Source organism: Phalacrocorax aristotelis, chromosome 6, assembly GCF_949628215.1.
Source record: "Phalacrocorax aristotelis chromosome 6, bGulAri2.1, whole genome shotgun sequence".
NCBI classification, from domain to species: domain Eukaryota; kingdom Metazoa; phylum Chordata; class Aves; order Suliformes; family Phalacrocoracidae; genus Phalacrocorax; species Phalacrocorax aristotelis.
The window spans coordinates 60099521-60118400 of record NC_134281.1 but is presented as its reverse complement, the minus strand read 5'-3'; the positions used below and the strand labels follow the sequence as shown (position 1 = coordinate 60118400).

At 41.4% G+C, this 18880-nt stretch overlaps 1 protein-coding gene across 17 annotated transcripts in view; it reads left to right on the top strand.

The window, feature by feature from the left end:
• Positions 1–18880, top strand: part of PLPPR5 (phospholipid phosphatase related 5) — a 264334-nt gene that overhangs the window by 219037 nt on the left and 26417 nt on the right. For 10 of the 17 annotated variants that reach the window (XR_012661318.1, XR_012661317.1, XR_012661321.1 and 7 more), the window contains 3 exons: positions 2179–2355; positions 3991–4110; positions 15694–15813. Coding sequence is in view for 6 of the 17 variants with exons in the window: in XM_075098220.1 (XP_074954321.1) it covers positions 2179–2355; positions 3991–4110; positions 9796–10032 (534 nt within the window). In the remaining 11 variants the exon portion in view is untranslated. The other 7 variants (XM_075098215.1, XM_075098217.1, XM_075098216.1 and 4 more) reach the window with 7 other exon arrangements.

Below are 18880 nucleotides of genomic sequence, written 5' to 3'. Positions count from 1 at the left end.
AAGGACATGCTCGACTGTAAAAAGGTTCTGAGAATGTTCTGCAGAGAACCTTTAAATTTAGTTTTTCTATTAAAAATGTTGAAGTTTGAAGTACTACAGAGTCAAGTATTTGTATTATAATGTGTTTTGACTTCATAAAAATTGAGATCATCTACTTGGATGATGACCAGATGTTATAAATAAGTGAAATATATCACCAAGACCTGCTTTAAACAAGCTAAACTCTTATTTTAAGTTGATTTTTTTTTTTTTCCTTCTCAGTAGTCATTTTGATTTATTATGCCACAGTACAGAATTAAATGCAGGATAGCTTTCTGCCAACTCCTCTGTGTCAACTTCACCCAAGCTGTACTTGAAATTTGGTGATCTTGCTGCATATTTGAAATATTAAATATTTTCCCTAGCACCAGATGTTCTAACATGTAGTGAGAATGCAGATAATGGCAGTAGCATCCTGGAGTACAATGAGACTCACTAAAATAGGGGGTTGCTGAGTAACTCAGCGTGCCCTGCTCTCTCTGTAGCTTGAAGAAAACCAGTGGGGTTAAAAAGCTGGAAAATAAAGTTGCAGTTGTCTTATCAGCATTCCACATGGTAAGAAAAACTCACTGAAGAGAGTCTGCAAAAATGTAAGGAGCTGAGATAAAAGGATAGTCAGCAAAGGGAGGAACGCTCTTTCTGAAATGGCCGAGGAAGGAGAGGAGAGATGTGGATTGGAGGCACACCCCAAAAACTTTTTCCAAACCTTTGCTCTGTCTGCATTAATTGAAAGCTTGCTGCTCGTTTGCTGCTCATCACGTACGCTGCACTGAAGAGGTATGCGTTGCAGTGCTCTGCTGTGATCTTAATTTAAACTCTGATTTGTCCTCTAATCCATGGATCTTTCTCTAGCGTTTTGAAAAAAATTAGTCAGATGTTGCTCTTTTCAGACAAGCTCTGACCACTACTTCCTTCTCTTAATTTGCAATAACTGTAACTATGCCTCCTAAACTTGTTGACTGGATTAGTGCAGCACTTCATAACTGATCACCCAGTAAATTCAGCTGAAGATTCAAAGGGTACAAAAGAACCAAAAGTCCTTTGGTTTGGCTGATTTGTTGGCCAAAAAGGTGCTGGTTCTTCAGAGCAGATTCATCTGTTCCCTTTGCAGTTTGAAGTGATGGCATTACACACTTGGAGTCTCTAGTGAAAGTCCAGAGAAAAGATTTCAATTCTTTAATCTAAAAACTTCAACTCTGTCTAAAAGTGAAGGGTTTAGGGATTTCAGTGGCTTAATTGCAGAAATATCTTCTGCGGAAAGTAAATACTTTTTTCTCAAAAATCTTGTTAGTTGCAGTGTGATTTTTCGGGGGGGAACTTTCAAGCAGCCTTAACACCAAGATTGAAGAGAATGGAAATTCAATGATTTTGGTATTAATTTCTTCCATTGGCCCATCAGAGCTTGGAAAGCGCTGGCTTAAACCTAGTAGTCAGTAACGCACTCTTAGGGCAGAAGAGCTGCTCTGTCATCAGGCAGTGCTTTTAATTCAGTGGTATTGCACCGGGCGGGTTTGACTGCGAGCAGGGAGATGGGATTTTCGGAGTTTGACGCATAAAAGTTCTTGCGTTTAGATTGGTTTGTGTGCTGGGGTGGGGTTGGTACTAAACATCCTCAGTCACCATCAGTGAAGTACAGGGGTGTGTTGGTTCAGCACTGGCTGAAACTATTGCACGTTATTTATAAAAGTAGATGCTGGCATTTAGTTCAGTTTTCACTGCTTTTTGACAAATTTCTAGGTCATCACATGGAGAAGTTGTGTATGAGGAAGAAAGGCATTTGCTAATAAAAACAAGGCCTTTAGGGTAAAGACCTTTTTCTGTTGTTGTCAACACTGTGTAGAGAAAAATCAGTCTCTCTACCTCTTTGCATAAATAAATGCATAGTTTGGGAGTAATCGGATAGGATTGTCTAACTTGCCTGTTCTTTTGGGGGCTTTCCAGATTCACATAAAACGTAATTTTGCTGCGTGGTCTAATTCTTTTTCTATATCCCTAGGAAAATGGTGTGATGACTTTATCTGGTGCTTTATTGTTTCTTTACCAAAAAAACCCCACCCTGAATACACATAGTCTGTTCAAACCAAATGTAGAGTGGGAGATATCCATGAGTCTTCTACCTTCTTCCTTTCTAATTTTCAGATGTATATCACCAACACAGTAAAAGCCAAAGGAACAAGGCTTGCAAAACCTGTTCTGTGTTTGGGCTTAATGTGCTTGGCTTTCCTTACTGGAATCAACAGAGTAGCAGAGTATCGAAATCACTGGTCAGATGTAATAGCAGGATTTGTAATCGGAATATCTATAGCAGTATTTTTGGTAAGTGTATATCTGTGTCACTTCTGTTTGAAAAAATCAGTGTATAACTTAGTATCTCTTAAAAAAAAATCGGTCGCCTTGAGTTTTCAGACAACTAAATGACAAAAATGGTGTTTCTAATTTTTGTCTTTATCAGTTATATTTGCATACACTCAGAAATGTGAAGTTGAGAAAGGACCGATCAAATGATCTCTTTTGACTTCCTGATAAGCCAGATTGTAGCATTTCAACCAGTATTTTTTGCATAAGCCCCACTTCAAGCGAGTGTATATCCTTCAGCATAACACCTCGTTTTGATCTAATGTATAAAGTATTAAATTGAGTATAGTGATACCTACTCTGATCAGAGAAGTAGCAGCATTTCTTTTCCAGCTTTAAAGTAACTCTATTGAATTTCTTTCATGCTAATTCAGGTTTACATTAAAATTTTCTGTAATTCTGTGTCAAAAAATCCTTGTTTAGCCTTTCCCTTCTCTGGAGCTGTGTTCCAAAACCAGATCGTTAGTCACAGTTTACAATGACTAGATTCTGTGTCAGAAAGGCACCACTAATCTGTTACTCACCTTCGCAGATAACTTCAGTGCAAGGCTATGGCATAGAGTAATCACTGCTGTTTACTGCCTGCGACTTTGTCTGCCAGGCAGCTTGTGATAGTGCTAAATACACCTTTGAATTTTTTCCCCATGAGAAAACACTTTTGAGCTTTATTCTTGGATCTCAAGGTCTTGATCTCAAGGTCTTGGTTCTGAAGACTTGGCTTGGCTGAGAACTCTCACAGGGATGGCTGAGGTGGGTGTTTTCTCTGCCCTGAGAAATGTGAGGGCAGCTTTAGCTCTCCTTTAAAATATACCTGCTCGCACTTCCAAACACTCCCTTCCACACAAGGTGTGCGGGACTTACACTGGGTTGTTCATTTTTAAGTTTTTCTATTCTGTTTTGCCCCTAAAGTCATAAAAGAGAACAGATTAGATATCTGTCACAGCATTTTTTTTCTTCTGTTTTGGAATGTATATTGCACCAACTCCTTTGAGTATCGTGACATCAAATTTAGTTGTTTTGAAGAAAATACAATGGGCAAACAGTACTGCTTGGCTAAGTGTCTGAATTAGTAGAAACACTAATAAACTGGTATATATATCACACTCCTAAATCCCTGTGTGAGAGTCACTGCTGCCCTGAGCAGGTTTAGAGTTCAGTTCACGCTTGGGAATGGTCCTTGCCTTCTTGTTCTCCCCTTCTCACTCTGCATGTGGGAAAGTCTTTGCTGGTCAAACTTAGGTGGTACTGGCCATTCACAGGAATTTAAGGTTATTGCCGTATTGTGTGGCACGTGCTCTGGACATCCGTTGCATTACTAATAATTGGTATTTTATTATTCACCATCAGTAATGGATTTGGTTTTAGATAAGAGGGGTTTTTTGGTTCTCAGGTGATGCCTATAACAATAAATTAGTTGAAAATCTTTTGTCTTGAAATATTAATTAAGGATTTTCTGTAAAACATGAACTTCACATTTCTGTGTTTCTACTGTAACTAAAGCTGGTGTCAGTTCTGCCTAATTATGGATGTCAGGATCAAAGCTCAAAAAGATGAGTTGTTCCTTAGCTATTCTGTTTATCTTCTACTCCCTTCCAGGTTGTTTGTGTGGTAAATAACTTCAGAGGACGCCAGCCAGAACATGAACATTCTCATATGGACAATCTGGCCCAGATGCCCATGATCAGCATACCCCGAGTAGAAAGCCCCTTAGAAAAGGTAATGTCTGACTTTTTTCAAAACATTTAAATAAAATGTAGCTTTCCTAGAAGGATGATCCCAAACTATCTTGACAGGAGTGCCAAGGTAACCAGATTTAAAGTAAGGAGACATGGCAGTGAAGGAGAAAAAAGGGAAGAATTAATTCAGAGACACTCTTGGGAGACTTTCCATGTCACCTCCAAGCACAATCACTACATATCAGTCCAGTTTACTGCTGTAGCCACTGCTAAGTCCATGGAGTCAGGCTGAGTAGATCTGTGCCCTTCTTTCCTTGTGTTGCTCAGGTTAGTTTAACACTTTGGGTGAGAGTCCACAGAGCTTGAAGTGCTTAGAAAGAAACTCTAACCCCTGAGCCCAATGGGGCTTTGCAATTCAGGTATGAATTTATCCTATTTCTCTGTGGTATGTCCCCAGGCTAGAGTAGAGCATGGGATGCAGTCCCTTCTGGTTTAGCTGTGGGGCTTTTATCATTAGGCACGTGCTAGCCCCAGGACAGGGCACCCACCTGGAAACACCAGGGACCTGACGTCTGTGCTAGCAGGGCAGACAACTTAATGAACGTGATAATAAGGGAGTAATGAGTCATACAGTAACTGCACAAAAGCCATGATCTCTTGGCAAAGCAAATGGGATTTTGGACTAGGACATGCTAGTGATAGTCTCTTGGGTATGCCAAGACTTTTCATGAGGAAGTATTGTGCTGTGTTTAAAACTTTAGCTTCCTGTCATAAAAAAACTATGTATTTTTGATGATGATGTTTACTATATAAGTGTTAGGTAAGATTATGTCTGAACAGTTTTACGAGCAAACAAGCACTGAAATAGATAGCATAACCAAATAAAGAAAACATTTTAGGCATTTTTACCAGGGGGAAAGTTTGAACTACTAATGCAAAGTTTGAAAGCAAGTCTACTTTTTCTAATTACTTTATCTGGCATTATTTGTTAAAATCTCTTGTGTTAGGCCCATATTTGAGGATAGTAAACAATGCTACACTGTGTAGGGCACCAAAAATATGTTTCTATGGCATTTCTTAAAATCCAAATGAGTCCTGATATTTTTTCATACTGAACTTAAGAAGCAATATTTTTAACCACTTCCCAACCTGTCTTAATCAGTCGGAAGTGGTGGAAGTTGTCCTTTGGTAAGAATTGCTGCTAGCCCTGGGCTCGTTATTCCTTTCCTCGAAGGGAAAGATTTCTTTCCAGAATGATCAAACATGCCTTTTTGAACCAAATGTGTCTAAGCTACTTCTGCTGATATCTTGTCATAAGGAGGTCAGAGTCTCATTTGCTTGAACAAGCATTTAGATGATGAATTTGTATCTTGAAAAGAATCCATTCATTAAACTTTCTGTAAAATGTCAAAACGAAACAAGATGTCAGCTGGCCTAGGACATACCACATTAATAAGAGCATGTCTTATTTACATGCTAGGCTGTCCTGCAACAGAAGCCATTTCTGTGGCTCAAAAGCCATCACAGGTAATAAATATACATTCTCTGGCTGTTGAAATTTTTAATTCTTTTTTTTCTGGGGATAAAGACTTTGTGTTAACTTAGTGTTTCTACCTGATTTGACACCCTCTCGCTCATGACGAACAATGGTCTTTTCCCGAGACTTGGCCTGGGCCAGATTGACGTGTGGGGAAAGCTGTGGGGGAGTGTGGAAGGGTGGTGGCAGGAATAATATTTGCTCTGCTTGGGGATGACCTCTACCACCTGCGAACTGCCCACGACTCTCTTGTATGAATGAGCTTCTTTCCTTCTGAAGCCATATTCTTATGGCAATGGAGGGGTAGCTGTTTGCTGTCATGGAGCTTCTCTCTAGACAATTAAATCGGGGACTGTCCGCAGGGTGTTACACTTGGTGAGATCTCCGTGTATGGGTTCATCTTTGTCTATGCTGCAAAGCCTTTCGCCTTTCCAGAGAGGATGAGACAGGAGGATGATAATGTGGAGACTTTGCTGTTTGTTGGGAAATGCTTTCTCCTGCCTCCACTCTCATAAAGCTTAAATTTGAATTCGCAAATAATTGATAAAAAAATTAATTACATGTGAGTGCTTTTTTTGAGTTTTTGTGGATTTTTTTCTCTTTTTTAAATGTTTAGACTAAAGTTTTAGATAGAAGCCAGACTCTGTTAAATATAAGGCACTAAGAATAATGCTTATGTGGAGCTAAGGTCTAAATTGAGCCATTTCAATTAACTACTATCACTACAACAATTTTTAACTTAGTCTTTGCTTTTTAACTCCCTCTTATTTTATATCCTTTGCTCTCCTCTGGAGAGAGCGGGTTGCTAAATAATTTGTGCGCTACTTGCCTTTGCCTACTTTAGCCATGGGCAAGTTACTTTTCACTATATTTCAGTTAGGGCTGCTCCAGTTCCATATCCTGAATGCACATACATTTACATTTGGCTTATTTTAAATCTGGTTTTCCTTATTCTTAGTCTGCAAGCTCCTGTGCCAGTATTAAAGACAGCTTACTGTCAGAAATGAGTGGCACAAATCCTGAATGACTGAAGTTATCATAGGCTAAGGCAGTGCTAGCAAGAAGCAATGCAATTCTGTTATTGGTATTTAAAAATAACAACTATATGGGTATCTGGGAGCGAGCAATTCAAAGATGCTGTCCTAAAGAATGACTTCATTAGAAATACCTACCAGATGGGACCTCATTACAATGTTGTTATAAATTCACCTGTAAATGAATAAGCGCATGGTGCGTCACACAGACATGGAAGCACCTTATTTATGTGTTCCCAGACCTGCTACTTGCTATTCCAGTGCTTTTTCCTGGTGGAGAACAATGCTCTTGGCATGCTCTCCATGCTGCCACTGTCTGAGTTCTGGTGGAGGTCAAGAGCTACATTTGAAGTGCACTTAAATAGGAATATGTGTACTTGTAATATTCTGAATTGAGCTGCTGCTGGTTAATGACAAGGGTAGATCACTGTTTGTGTGACACTTCTTTTTAATTGTGGTGCATACAGATGATTAAGCTGTTCTGCATGGGTACCCACTTCTCATGCACTCAGATAAGCCATAGTTGCACAGTGTGTCCTTGGAGAATCCTTGCCAGGTCTGGCTCAGCAATGCAGACTTATTGCTTTCACCTTAACTACATTCATCCTCAGAATTAATGAAAAGAGTGAAAGCCAAGAAACTTCATCACTCACCCACCTGCTCCTTTCTCTCTCCTGTCTCTGACCTTCTTCATCTCTTACAAGACAATTTGTGTTTCAGTTCATAGAATGACAGAATGCCCTGAGCCGGGAGGGACCCACAAGGACCATCGAGCCCAGCTCCCGTCCCTGCACAGGACACCCCAAATTCACACCGTGTCTCTGAGGGCCTGGGCCAAGGGCTTCTGGAATATCGCCAGGCTGGTGCCGTGATGCCTCTCTGGGGAGCCTGTTCCAGGGCTCCACCACCCTCTGGGGGAAGGACCTTTTCCTAATGCCCAGCCTCACCCTCCCCTGGCACATCTCCCTGCCATTCCCTCGGGGCCTGGCGTTGGTCACCAGAGAGCAGAGACCAGCCCTGCCCCTCCTCCTGCCCTTGGGAGGGAGCTGCAGAGCGCCATGGGGCTGCCCTCGGCCCCCTCTGCTCCAGCTGAACAACCCAAGGGGCTTCAGCCGCTCCTCGTACGGTTTCCCCTCTAAACCCTTCCCCAGCCCCGTGGCCTCCTCGGGACACTCTCCAGCAGCTTTATACCCTCCATGTCCTGCGGCGCCCAACGCTGCCCACAGCACTCGGGGTGAGGCCGCCCCAGCGCGGAGCAGAGCCGGACCATCCCCCCCCTTGCCCGGCTGCGATGCAGGGCTTGGTGCCCCCCAGGGCACAGCTGGCCCTCTGGGCTGCCAGGGCACGCTGGTGGCTCGTGTTCAACTTGCCATCGACCAGAGCCCCCAGGTCCCTGCAGAGCTGCTCCCCAGCCCCTCGTTCCCAGCCTGTCTGTACAGCCAGGGCTGCCGCGCCCCAGGGGCAAAACCCGGCGCTTGCCCTTGTTAAGCGTCATACGGTTGGTTAGACGGCACTCTCCTACAGAGAGGAGGCTCTTCCTTCCACAGTCAAGGTTAGAGGCTCCTGTTCTTTTGCAAGAGTTACTGGGAAACAGGGATATTCTGGGTGGTACCTGGAAGAGTTTAAAGTTCAGCTTCATCCAGTGCAGTCACAAACCACTTTTTCCTCTCTTCTGTTGCAGGGGAGACTGACATTATTTCATGCTAAAGTCACCTGAAATTGGCCAGGGCTTACAGAGGGCTGTACACATCTTGTACTGGTTGTTACCTCTGCTATAATTTTTTTAAAAAAATAAGTATTCTAGCTTTGGAAAAAACCAAAGGGAACATGGAGCATTTCAGGATTGATTGAGGCAGTAGATAGAATACTGAGGTAAGAGGTTTTAGAAGGAGGTGTTGGGTTAGGAGAGGCACTATGGTTCATCTCCCATGGCATGGGATGATTACCATGCCTGATCATAAGTGCTTTCTGTAGCTGTTCAATATTATTTCTGCAGTGGGTTCTTTGCAGTGCTGTGTTTGGCAGCTAAGCTGCGTTTATCCCCAAAGTCTCTGCTTGGCATTCCTTCATAGTGCTGCTTCTGTTAGCAATGGCCAAACCATCTTCCCAAACACAGTCACCATTCCTTGTTACAATGGGGTTTCTTATGCTCCACCCCTAGGACTGGCCCTCCAGCAGTTTAGGCTCGCTCGCTCTCTCTGACATAGCCATTTCTAAGATCTAATGGTGATAAGTATTCGGAATTCTTTTCACAGGGTTAATCGTCTCAAAAATCTTGAGTTTGACACTCTGAGTCTTGTTCTCATGTGTATGTGCCAAAGGTAATGGTGGTGATAAAACATTTTAACAATAGGAAGTATAGGTATTGCAATGGATTCTGATAATATTTTAAGACTAGGGAAGCTTTCCCCTTCTGTTTTTAAGGTATAACATTTCTTCTATTTACTCCATCTTGATTATTCACAAGACGCAGAACAGCTTCTTCACAGTGTCAAAAATAGGTATTTTTAATCTTAATTCTCAGGGTTACTGTTTTTTCCTTGGTCATAGGCATTTTGGTACTAAGACATCTTCCACTGGTATGTGCACTTGTGTACACACGGCATGGCCTAGGGGTCCCGGATGGTCCCCTGGGTCACCATCCCCTAAAGATGTTTTAGCTCATCATACTATGGGCAAATGGGGGAGAGGTTTTGTGTCTGTTTCTGTTGCTTCAAAATATTTTAGTTGGGCATCAAGCACAAAGCAGATACTGTTGTGCTTGATGTCCAAAAGTGTGTCCGTACAGGGTTTTAGGACGGCTTGACTAGAGACCGTGTGCCTACATTAGCAGGTTTTCAAATTTCTGTTGTCCAAACGGTTCTCTCTTGATAATACAGTATATTAAAGGAGATATAATACAACACAGAAACACATACCCAGGAGAGGCAGCTCATAAAAGACCATAAGCAAATTTGTTTCAATGTCACGCATTTGAATTTTCATTCATGTCCTACTCTTCTGCCTACATATACTTCTGGGGGATTGTACAAGAACTATTTCTGTTTGAAGGCAAGCTGTGATCACCATCTCTAATCTTCAAATAAAATAATACTTGAACGTAGGAAATGGGACAAATCATTCAGCGTGACCTCCTCAAATATACGTGTTGTAGGTGTTACGGAATCAAGGTATTAGTAATGATGAAGATGATCCTTTGCAACGGAGCTCCCTCAAAGCATGCATCATTAGGTGGTTCTCCTGGATACCAGGAACGGACAGGTTTGAACGTCTTCATATAAGGCCACAGACGTATGTGCGTGAGAGCGTGCACGAGTGTTGGTGTGTGGAATGGAAGCGAAGGCAGATGCAGTGTGGCGGCAGCGTTCTGTGCAGGTCTGCCACGCTTTAAATGGGGAATTTCACCTGAACACATTATTTTCCCTAAAAATATGATTTGCCCAGTAAAAGCATAAAATATACTTTGCGGACCCAGAGAATTGTATGATAACATTGTTGTATGATAAATTATCATTTGTCTGAACTACTACAGTAGTATTTTTCTATCCCTTTTAACAAACTCCACTGTGTGAAGAATTGTTTGTAGCCCTTCAAATTCCTTTTTTCAAAAATGGAAAAAATCTTTTTTAGGATGATGACTGTTTTTATATATTCTAATTGTGTTCATGAGAGCAGAACAAAAAAATTTCAGGTGAAAAATATTTTATATATAATGAAATCTGCAAACCACAAAAAAGCGGTAATAGATTTTTTTTCACTGCTTCAACATTATGGCATCGCTTATAAACAGAAATTCGTTAAAATCTTAACGGAAGGTAAATAGGTATGGATCATTTCCTCCCAGAAACCTGCACTCAAGGCTTAGCCTTTAGCTTTCATTTTTCTGTTAGTGGTGTGAGAGCACGGTTATGAAGCATGCTTTGTTCACATGGTGCTGCCACCAGGCTGATACTGTCAATTTAGAATGAATAATACAAAAGCTGGTGTGCCTGTCTGTGAAACGGCTGCCGTTGAGCAGACCCTCAGCATATTCTAGTTGAGTACTGTAGGGAAAATAATTTCCCATTGGGCTGGGGAAGCTGAGGTCTTGTGCATGGTTCTTTGCTCGTCTCCTGCATCCGTGTGTATCTGTTTGCTGGCGGTGGTTAGTATGAGACACTGACCTCTCCCACAGTAAAGCTAAGCTGAAGTAAAGAGCATAGTAAGAGAGGTGAAATGCAGGTATTCGAGAGGGATGCTGTTTGGTTGTTATTTTTCTGTGAAGAGTCTCAGCAAGGCTTATTGTAGTTTTGCCTGAGATGGTAACGTATAAAAAAGCATGAATACCCAGACAGCTGCGTGCATCGGTAATCAGCGATTCTTGCCATCAGCAAGTGATTAATTTTGACCTAGTTATGCATCACCCTGCAGAGCCCATTGGAAATGAATTGACAAGTCTTCACTAGGGTCCAAATCAATAGCTCCGCCATCGGTAGCTTAGCAGTTCTCTCTGAGAAGGGGGATTTTCTTCTGTACTATTATATCCCATGCTCCACATGCCCTTCCAAGGACGGTGACCTGCTCGTTTTGGAAGTACAGCTGGCAGGAGCCTCCTTGCCTCACTAATGGTTATCCAGTGCTGAATTAATGCGATGTTAAAGAGCATTTGGTTCTCTGCATCACAGGCAATGTGTGCTGCTTGGAGAAAGGGATAGCGTGTAGCAGGGCTTGAAAGAACTGATTAGAGTAAATAAGGAGGAATTTTTCCCCTCTAATTCCTCATTTTTAAACCATCTTACTTATCAACAAAGTGAATAGTTTTAGGCTGATGCTAGTTTAAGTTGGCTGGATAATTTTCAGGTCTAAATAAGGAAAAATAAATATGGTAAAGACAGTGTTCTAGTAGCCTCATAGCAACTCCAGTCATTGAGGTTGCCCAATGTGTTGTCTTTCCTGTACTGAAAGCAAAGATGGACAGTCAGCTAAAATGCTTTGAAATGTTGTTTTGTTTTCTAATTAGGAAATCTAATTTTTGCTTTTCTTCTGCAGAATCAAAATCTGAAAGCAATGACATTTGCTAATATAGTTCATAGAAAACACTTTCACACATAGTTGCACAATGATTCTTTTTTTTCCCTAATGCTTTTTTTAAAAAAATGTGCTGGCTATGGTTTAAACAATGTTATTTATTTAAAATATATTCATTCTGCTTTGGAGAAGCATGTACATGGTGCTTGCTGTTTGGTGGTGTTCTCTTATGAAAGCTGTCATAAAATACAGGAAGAACATTGCTAGAGCTAAAATGCATATTACAGGGGAGGGGGAAGAGAGCTCCTCCTCCTGGACACAGCACAGTGACGGCACAGTGAGAGAGGGAGCAAAGCTGCAGCCTTGCATGGAGAGGGGGGAATAGGAGGCAGCTCTCCTGTGCTCCTGCTCCAGGGTACTTCTAAATTCCTTTCTTTAATGAAAATCAGAGATGCCTGCCTGCCTTCCCCCGCACAGACTTGATAGACAAATAACCAGACAGTTTAAAGAAGAACTGAGAAATACAAACTTGTGTGGTGGCCACTGTTTCTCTCCAGCACTTTCTATGGTGTGTGATAAGGGATTTTCTGAAGGATTTAGAACAACTTCCCTTAAGAAAAAAAAAAAAAAGGTAGATCTATCCCACTCTCCATGAGTTATCTACATCCCCCCTCCTCTTCAGCTTACACCTCCTCCCTTCTGACTTTGGCCTGCTCCAGGAGGGGAGGCGATGAGAGCAATCTGCAGTGCTTTGCGTGGTATTATTTCCCTCTGCGCACAGCTCCTTTGGATCCTGCCCATCACTGAGCAGTTGTGTCCTCACCTACCAAACGTGTGCAGCGGCGCTTGCTTAGGTTAGAGCATGGAAATGTTGCAAAGCTCTTTGGGATGCTGCGGTTTTACTGTGTAGAGTCACGCGTAGTGTATTTATGTTCTGATACGCGTCTTCGCGTTCGTAAGAATCATCCCATTGAAGGGAAGAGGAGAGTAATGTTGCAAATGAAGAGGACAATGTAGTGATTCTGAAAAGGAAGCTTTGAATGTGAGTTCTCAACTGCCGAATGCAATTTTGCCTTTGCATTTTGCCACCTGATTCTGTGCCGTCGAGCTCATGGGGAGAAATTAATCTTTAAAGAAGTGCAACATTAAAATTGTATTAACACTGAAATAGAATATTATAATCTGTCAGAAACTGTCATTTTAATTTCTAGGAATTTTTCTTTAAATTATGAACAAGGTAGCAATAAAAGCACAGCCAACTCAATTATTCACATTGTTACTTAATTTTAAAAACCCCATCTAAAACTAAAATACCGTAGAACCATCGCACCTAATTACTTTGTTGAGCATTCTCACGTATCCAGTCTTGACCAAGAATTGCATGGGAGCGAGCGAGAGCACTGCAGTGAAAACCAGTTTTATTTACATCATCCTGCAATAGTCTCCAAGCGTAAGGCTGTCCCTAAAGCCCAAGAGGCAAGACTTTTCACAATGGTGGCTGATGTCTGTCTGTGTGGTTTCTGTTTTTTTTTTTTTATCTGTTTGTTTTTCCTTTAACTCGCAGAACCACATCACGGCCTTTGCAGAAGTCACATGATGTTGACGCTGATGTGTATTCACTCCATTGGACTTCATCTCTTTTCACAGCCCACACACGATAATTGCAGTGTATCAAAAATAAGAAATTTTTAGAAGTCCTATTTCTGACTTGATTTTTACATCATTAAAATGATACCAACATTTTGAAGAATTCTTAAATATTAGAACGTCACTTTACTTTCTAGCAAAAATATTAACTGTTTACTTTTTGATGGAATGGGACAAACTGAGCACTAATTATATTTATCTGACAATACCCTCTATTTTGACTTCTCATTGTTTTTAATGGTTCATGTACCTATTCCAACAGTACTTCATGTTTTGATTTGACTTTGATTTTCAAGATCTACATTTTTAATTCAGCATGAACTTGTTTCCATTTGAGGCGATTTCAGTGTATAAAAACTAGGCGAATTACGTTCTGTATGAAAATGCTGTTTGCACATTGTATTACGCTGTATTCCATGTAAGATATCATTCAAAACAGTACATTATATGTAAGACTGGTGCTTCTGCTTTTGAAGAGGAAAAAAAATGCCAATTTTTACTGTAATAGGTATTGTATCATAATTAAAAGTTTATTTATTTGGATATTTTCCTGACATAATTGTAGTTGAATTGTTGTTTTGTAGTTCTTGAATGTCTTGGATGATATATATGTATCTAGGTTAAAAGAAATGAAAATAATGTAGAAAGTTTGATCATTGAGATATTCTTTATTACTAATGCTGTCCCTTGAAAGGTTAAGGGCTCCATTCTTAGCTCAGCGTATCTGATGGGGAGCTGTGCTGTTCATAAATCATTTAAACAAATTATTCAAGGAAGCCTGCATCTTCTCATATTTGTTGTACACCATGATAGTATGCTGAGAGAATGGGTGCTAAGATAAGAAGAGGGTCACTGGCTTAGTGAGGAAAAGTGCATCTGAGTTTCTACTCTCCATTTTCACGTTGGAGCACGCATGGGAAAACAAAACGGCTTCACTAATTTTCTTCAGCCTAAACGACCAGGACAGGTAGACTTTCTCTCTACAAAACTTTCTACCTTTGTACGTGTTTCAGGGCCATATTCTTGCAAAATAATCCTCTGTCAGACTGTGCGTGTTGACGAATTGATTTTAATTCAACATCAGGCAATGTTTTCAGAACTCTGTTATAGCTGTGAACAGTCAAGTTGAGCCTCCCCCTCCAAAGACAGCCTTGCTGACTATTCATAGCAAAGTTATCCTATAATAATTGAGCACCAAATGGGTCTGAATATCGTAGATGTTGAAGATGCTCTTAACAGCTGCCAGAAAGTTCTCCTCGGGCAACAGCTGATCAACGCTAGCCCTGTAGACACACTGAGAATACGAACGTTCAGTACAGGCTGTTGAACATTGTAGGCCTTAAATTTTCCGTATTTCAGAGTATTACCTGTGTATTAATCATTGTTAGATTATGTCTGAAACACAAGGCTGTAGAGTCAGGTATATATTTCCTCTGACGGATTTTAATGCGTTCCCACAGTCATCCAGGTAACACCTGCTTTTTACTTTTTATTTTAACCTCTGCTTTCACTAAAACACAACTACCTAAATAGTGCTTGGCAAACAGGCCAAGTCGCCTTTGAGTGCAATAGAGCATATCTCACAAAGTCATTGTGCTAAGCTGAGAACTGAGAATGAAGAAATACATCAGTGGGGAGAAAAGTCCTTGAATAGAGCCCTTAGCTACAAAAACATTACTTAGGTGATTGAAAATCCACCTTTATTAGACTACCAGCTGTGTTTACAAAATTGTGGTAGGTCCAAAGTTTGTATCACCATGTTAGGCACACTTACCCTTCTCTTAGTCTAGCTATTTAGGGTCCAAGGTACTAATGATTTCTCTGTGTGCAGATTTAAATGAAATCTTCACTCATTTTTGCATGGTAGCAAACCTGCATTTTTTTATATCTGATTTATAAGATTACCAAGAGATTCTTTTATGTTAAAAGAGATGACTCTTTTTCAGTGTACTGTATATCATCAGCTTGTAACTGGTCTCTTTCTCTCTCAGGATCTTTCCCAGTCAAATATTTGGGTTAAATTTATCGTACTATCTCTCTGAACCAGCAGTGAGAAAACAAAAAGAGAGACACTCTGCTGTATAATGTATTTTTAAATAAAATAATTTTTCATTCATATGTAGTGTATTTTTTTTAGATATCTGCTCTAGATATATTTTGGTTGATAGTATGCATATAATCAAATGATGATTTTAAGTCAACTGCATATGGTGATGTATTTTCACAATTAACCAGGAATCCCCACAGTTAACTACTTTCCCTTAGAGGTGGTTCTGGTGAAACTGAAAAGCAGGAGAGGAAGAGCTGTACAGCAGAAGAGTCCGCAGCCTGCATCATGAAGGACTCTCCCAGGATGGGGACCCGCCAAGCTCCAGACACTACTTTGATTCATTTTCAGAAGTGGCAAGAATTTACCTCTCCCACACCTGTACCTCTCCACTGCCCTGGGGCTTGGGCCTTCACTCCTCCATTCCGGACCTGAGAAAGCTTTCAGTAGGAACAGTTTGCCAAAACAAAAGTAAGTTGGCGTTTTCTGACTAAAGTGACTTTTTGGGGGTTGTTTTTTAAAAAAAATCCCAGTGAGGAGCCTGTGACAAGCAAGCATCCTCCCTCACGCAGGGAATATTCTGGTGCAGAGTGGTTGTTCCTGAAAACGCTGTGGTTGAACCGTTTCACTGGTTTTGAATGCAGCTGGTTTTATGATCCTTGTGGACCTTTTCTGTGTGTACTTCCGTGAAACAGCTCCACTCTATTTATAAATAAGATGTTTAAGAAGTATCTCTAAAGCTATATGCTGTCCCTAAAAGTGGAATTCATAAGGCATATGGGGACACCAGCTGGGCTCGTATCCATACCATTTTAGATTCCCTTATATGTATTCTGCTGTTTGTTCGTAATCATGAACTGCATAAGACATACGACGACAGCATCTGGGCTCACATCTCTTCAGCTTTTAAAAATGTTCCTTTTAACAATATGTATTAAAAGAGGATAATGTTAGTGTTTTTCAGCTGCAATTTTCTTTGCTGTTTGCTGTTGCCTTCTAATTTTGTTGCTGTCCACGATCACAGTGAGCGCGACAGTCCATTTGCACATTACGCTAGCAGTGAGCTTTTTATACTCTTCCGAAGTCTAATTTTGGTATTTCTGAGGCTTGCCACGCAGAAAGCAGAGTGCACTACATTTTAGGAGCAGATGATCTGGCTCTGTTTTGATCAAATACATCCCTGGCCATCTGCATAGCCTTGTCCTTGGGGACATTCAGGAGCATTTGGAGGCGGAAGGGTGAGCAGACCTCCGGACCCCTCAGCCCTGCAGCACTGCCCTCCAAGGACTCCAAAAGCATTTTCACCAGGCTCTGCCTCTGACAGCTGACTCGAACCCAACACAGCAGACTTTCCTGCTGTACACCAGCACTTTTCATCTCCCCTCAAGCACCTTTGTGAAGCTGGACAGATTGGGCAAGACACCGTGCCGTCACCCCGAAGCGTACTACAAGCGTGACTGCAGCTGGAGCCAGCGGCTGCCCACCTCTCTCTTGGACAAGTGGAAAGCCAAATGACTGGGGACTTACCATGCCTTCAGCTTTTGGCCTTCTCCTCCACTTTCTAGGCCTTTTGGTTTTCAGGGACTTCCACAAAGGAAAGTAAAGGAAGGCTTCCCAGTCTCTCTGCCCACTTGAACCTCCACTGCAAGCCTAGGCTTGTGCAAGCTTACTCTTGGCTTTTGGCCGCTATGGACTTTCCACTAAAACAGTGTTGCCTTTTTGTCATCCTCTCCTGAGTGAGGATAGCTGACAGAGCTCCTTAGGTTTTCCAGGCTTGACCTGATGTTCTGAGAAGAGGAAACTGTGAACAGCCCAGAAATACTCCTGTCAGGGTGGGAACTGGAAGCCCTAGTGCGACTGTGTGATAAGCCCGGTTGTTTCCTTGGCACTCGCTGAGTTGCTGTGCCAAGGTATGACTCTAATAGCTTTGCCTTTGATACTAAACTGCCTCTATTTGCCTCATCATGAAGCCCCAGTCCGCCTCCAGCACAGAGGATTAAGTACTTGATGCCCGGCTCAGTACTGGAGCTTGTTCTCTCTCTGTAGAGAACCCTACATACCCTGTATGAAATTTGTCCCCAGTACCTGATGAAACCTCTCCCAGACAAGCTGGTGGTAAGATAGCTGTGATGAAGGCTAGTTTCAAAGATGCTTGGCTCCTACTTGCCCAAAAGGCCATGTCTGATGATCATTCTAGCTGGGAGCAATATAACCGCCTAGTGCCCAGGCTCCAACTACTTTTTTATGGTGACATCCAATTTTCTGCCTACCATGTCCTTGAACTCAATTTCTTCCATTCCAGTTGTCAGCTCTTGATACTAACTTCTGCTGTGAGATGTGATATTCATGAGGCATAAGGGGAGAGTGGCTGTGTTCATTGGCAGACCATTTTAGATACCCTTACATGTCGTCTGCTCTTGGTCTGTTATCGCTAGCTGTATAAAACACTTGGAAGTAAGTTCATCTAATTGAATTAGGACAATTTAATTCTGAATAAAAGTATACACCCAGGGGTTTTATATGATTCTAACTAATCCAGAGCAGATCACTAGCTAATTCAGATAAACCATCCTGAATTGTCCCATGTGGACAGGTCCTAAGCCCTTTTTTTCTCCTAGGGGAGCTCTACCATTGTAATATCTTCCCCCAGTGACTACAGCCAGAACAGCGTGTGGCAGCCAGTTTCCTGAAGTGATCACATCAGCAGAATAATCATCTCTAAATGATGCAGCTGCTTGTGGCTTCATTAGTGGACTGGGTGCAGAGGACTGCTCTTGTGCTCTGAAAGTGGTGAAAAATGGCCACAATGGTAATCTCCAACTGTGAAATTACTGAATCTGTCCTCTAAGACGGGGGTTTCAGTAGAAGCCCCAGTAAATAGTTTTAGTCCCCAAAACCAAATTCTTTGCACCGTTGTTCTCATCTGACAACATGCAGATCTAAACAAAGACATGAAAATAAGAAACAAAACCCTTTTTCTGACAGATCTCTCCCTAAATAACAGTGTGACACCTAAATGCATACTCTCTGCAGCTATGAGGAACTTGTAGCCTTGCTGGCAATCTTTAATGTGGTTCTGAAATTGAGATCCTTGAGTTGTGAATTCCTAGGATTGGTCTGAAGTAGGCAAATAACCCTAAAAAAAAGAGGGGAAACTTCCAACCTGTGATTCTGTGGTTTGTCTACAACTGTAAAAGAAAAACTAAAGAGCTACAAAATGAGAAGGGGATGAATTTCAGAAGCAGGGAAACTATGACTTCTTATGATCTTCAGCAAATGTGCCAATTTGAGGTATATTTGCTGTATTTTTCTAACTTAAAATATAAATACTTTAGTGGGTGGCATTTCTACATCTTTTAAATACTGCAGCAGAAGAGAACTGCTGCTCTTAGTCTGCTGTTTCTGCTAAGAAATCATCTGCTGTTTCATCTTCTCTTGCTCCTGTTGCTTAAGGAAGCAGCACTGTTCCTTCCTTAGCAACCTCTATTTATACAGTAGCAACTGACAGCTTAAAGATATTCTATTCAAATATTCTAAA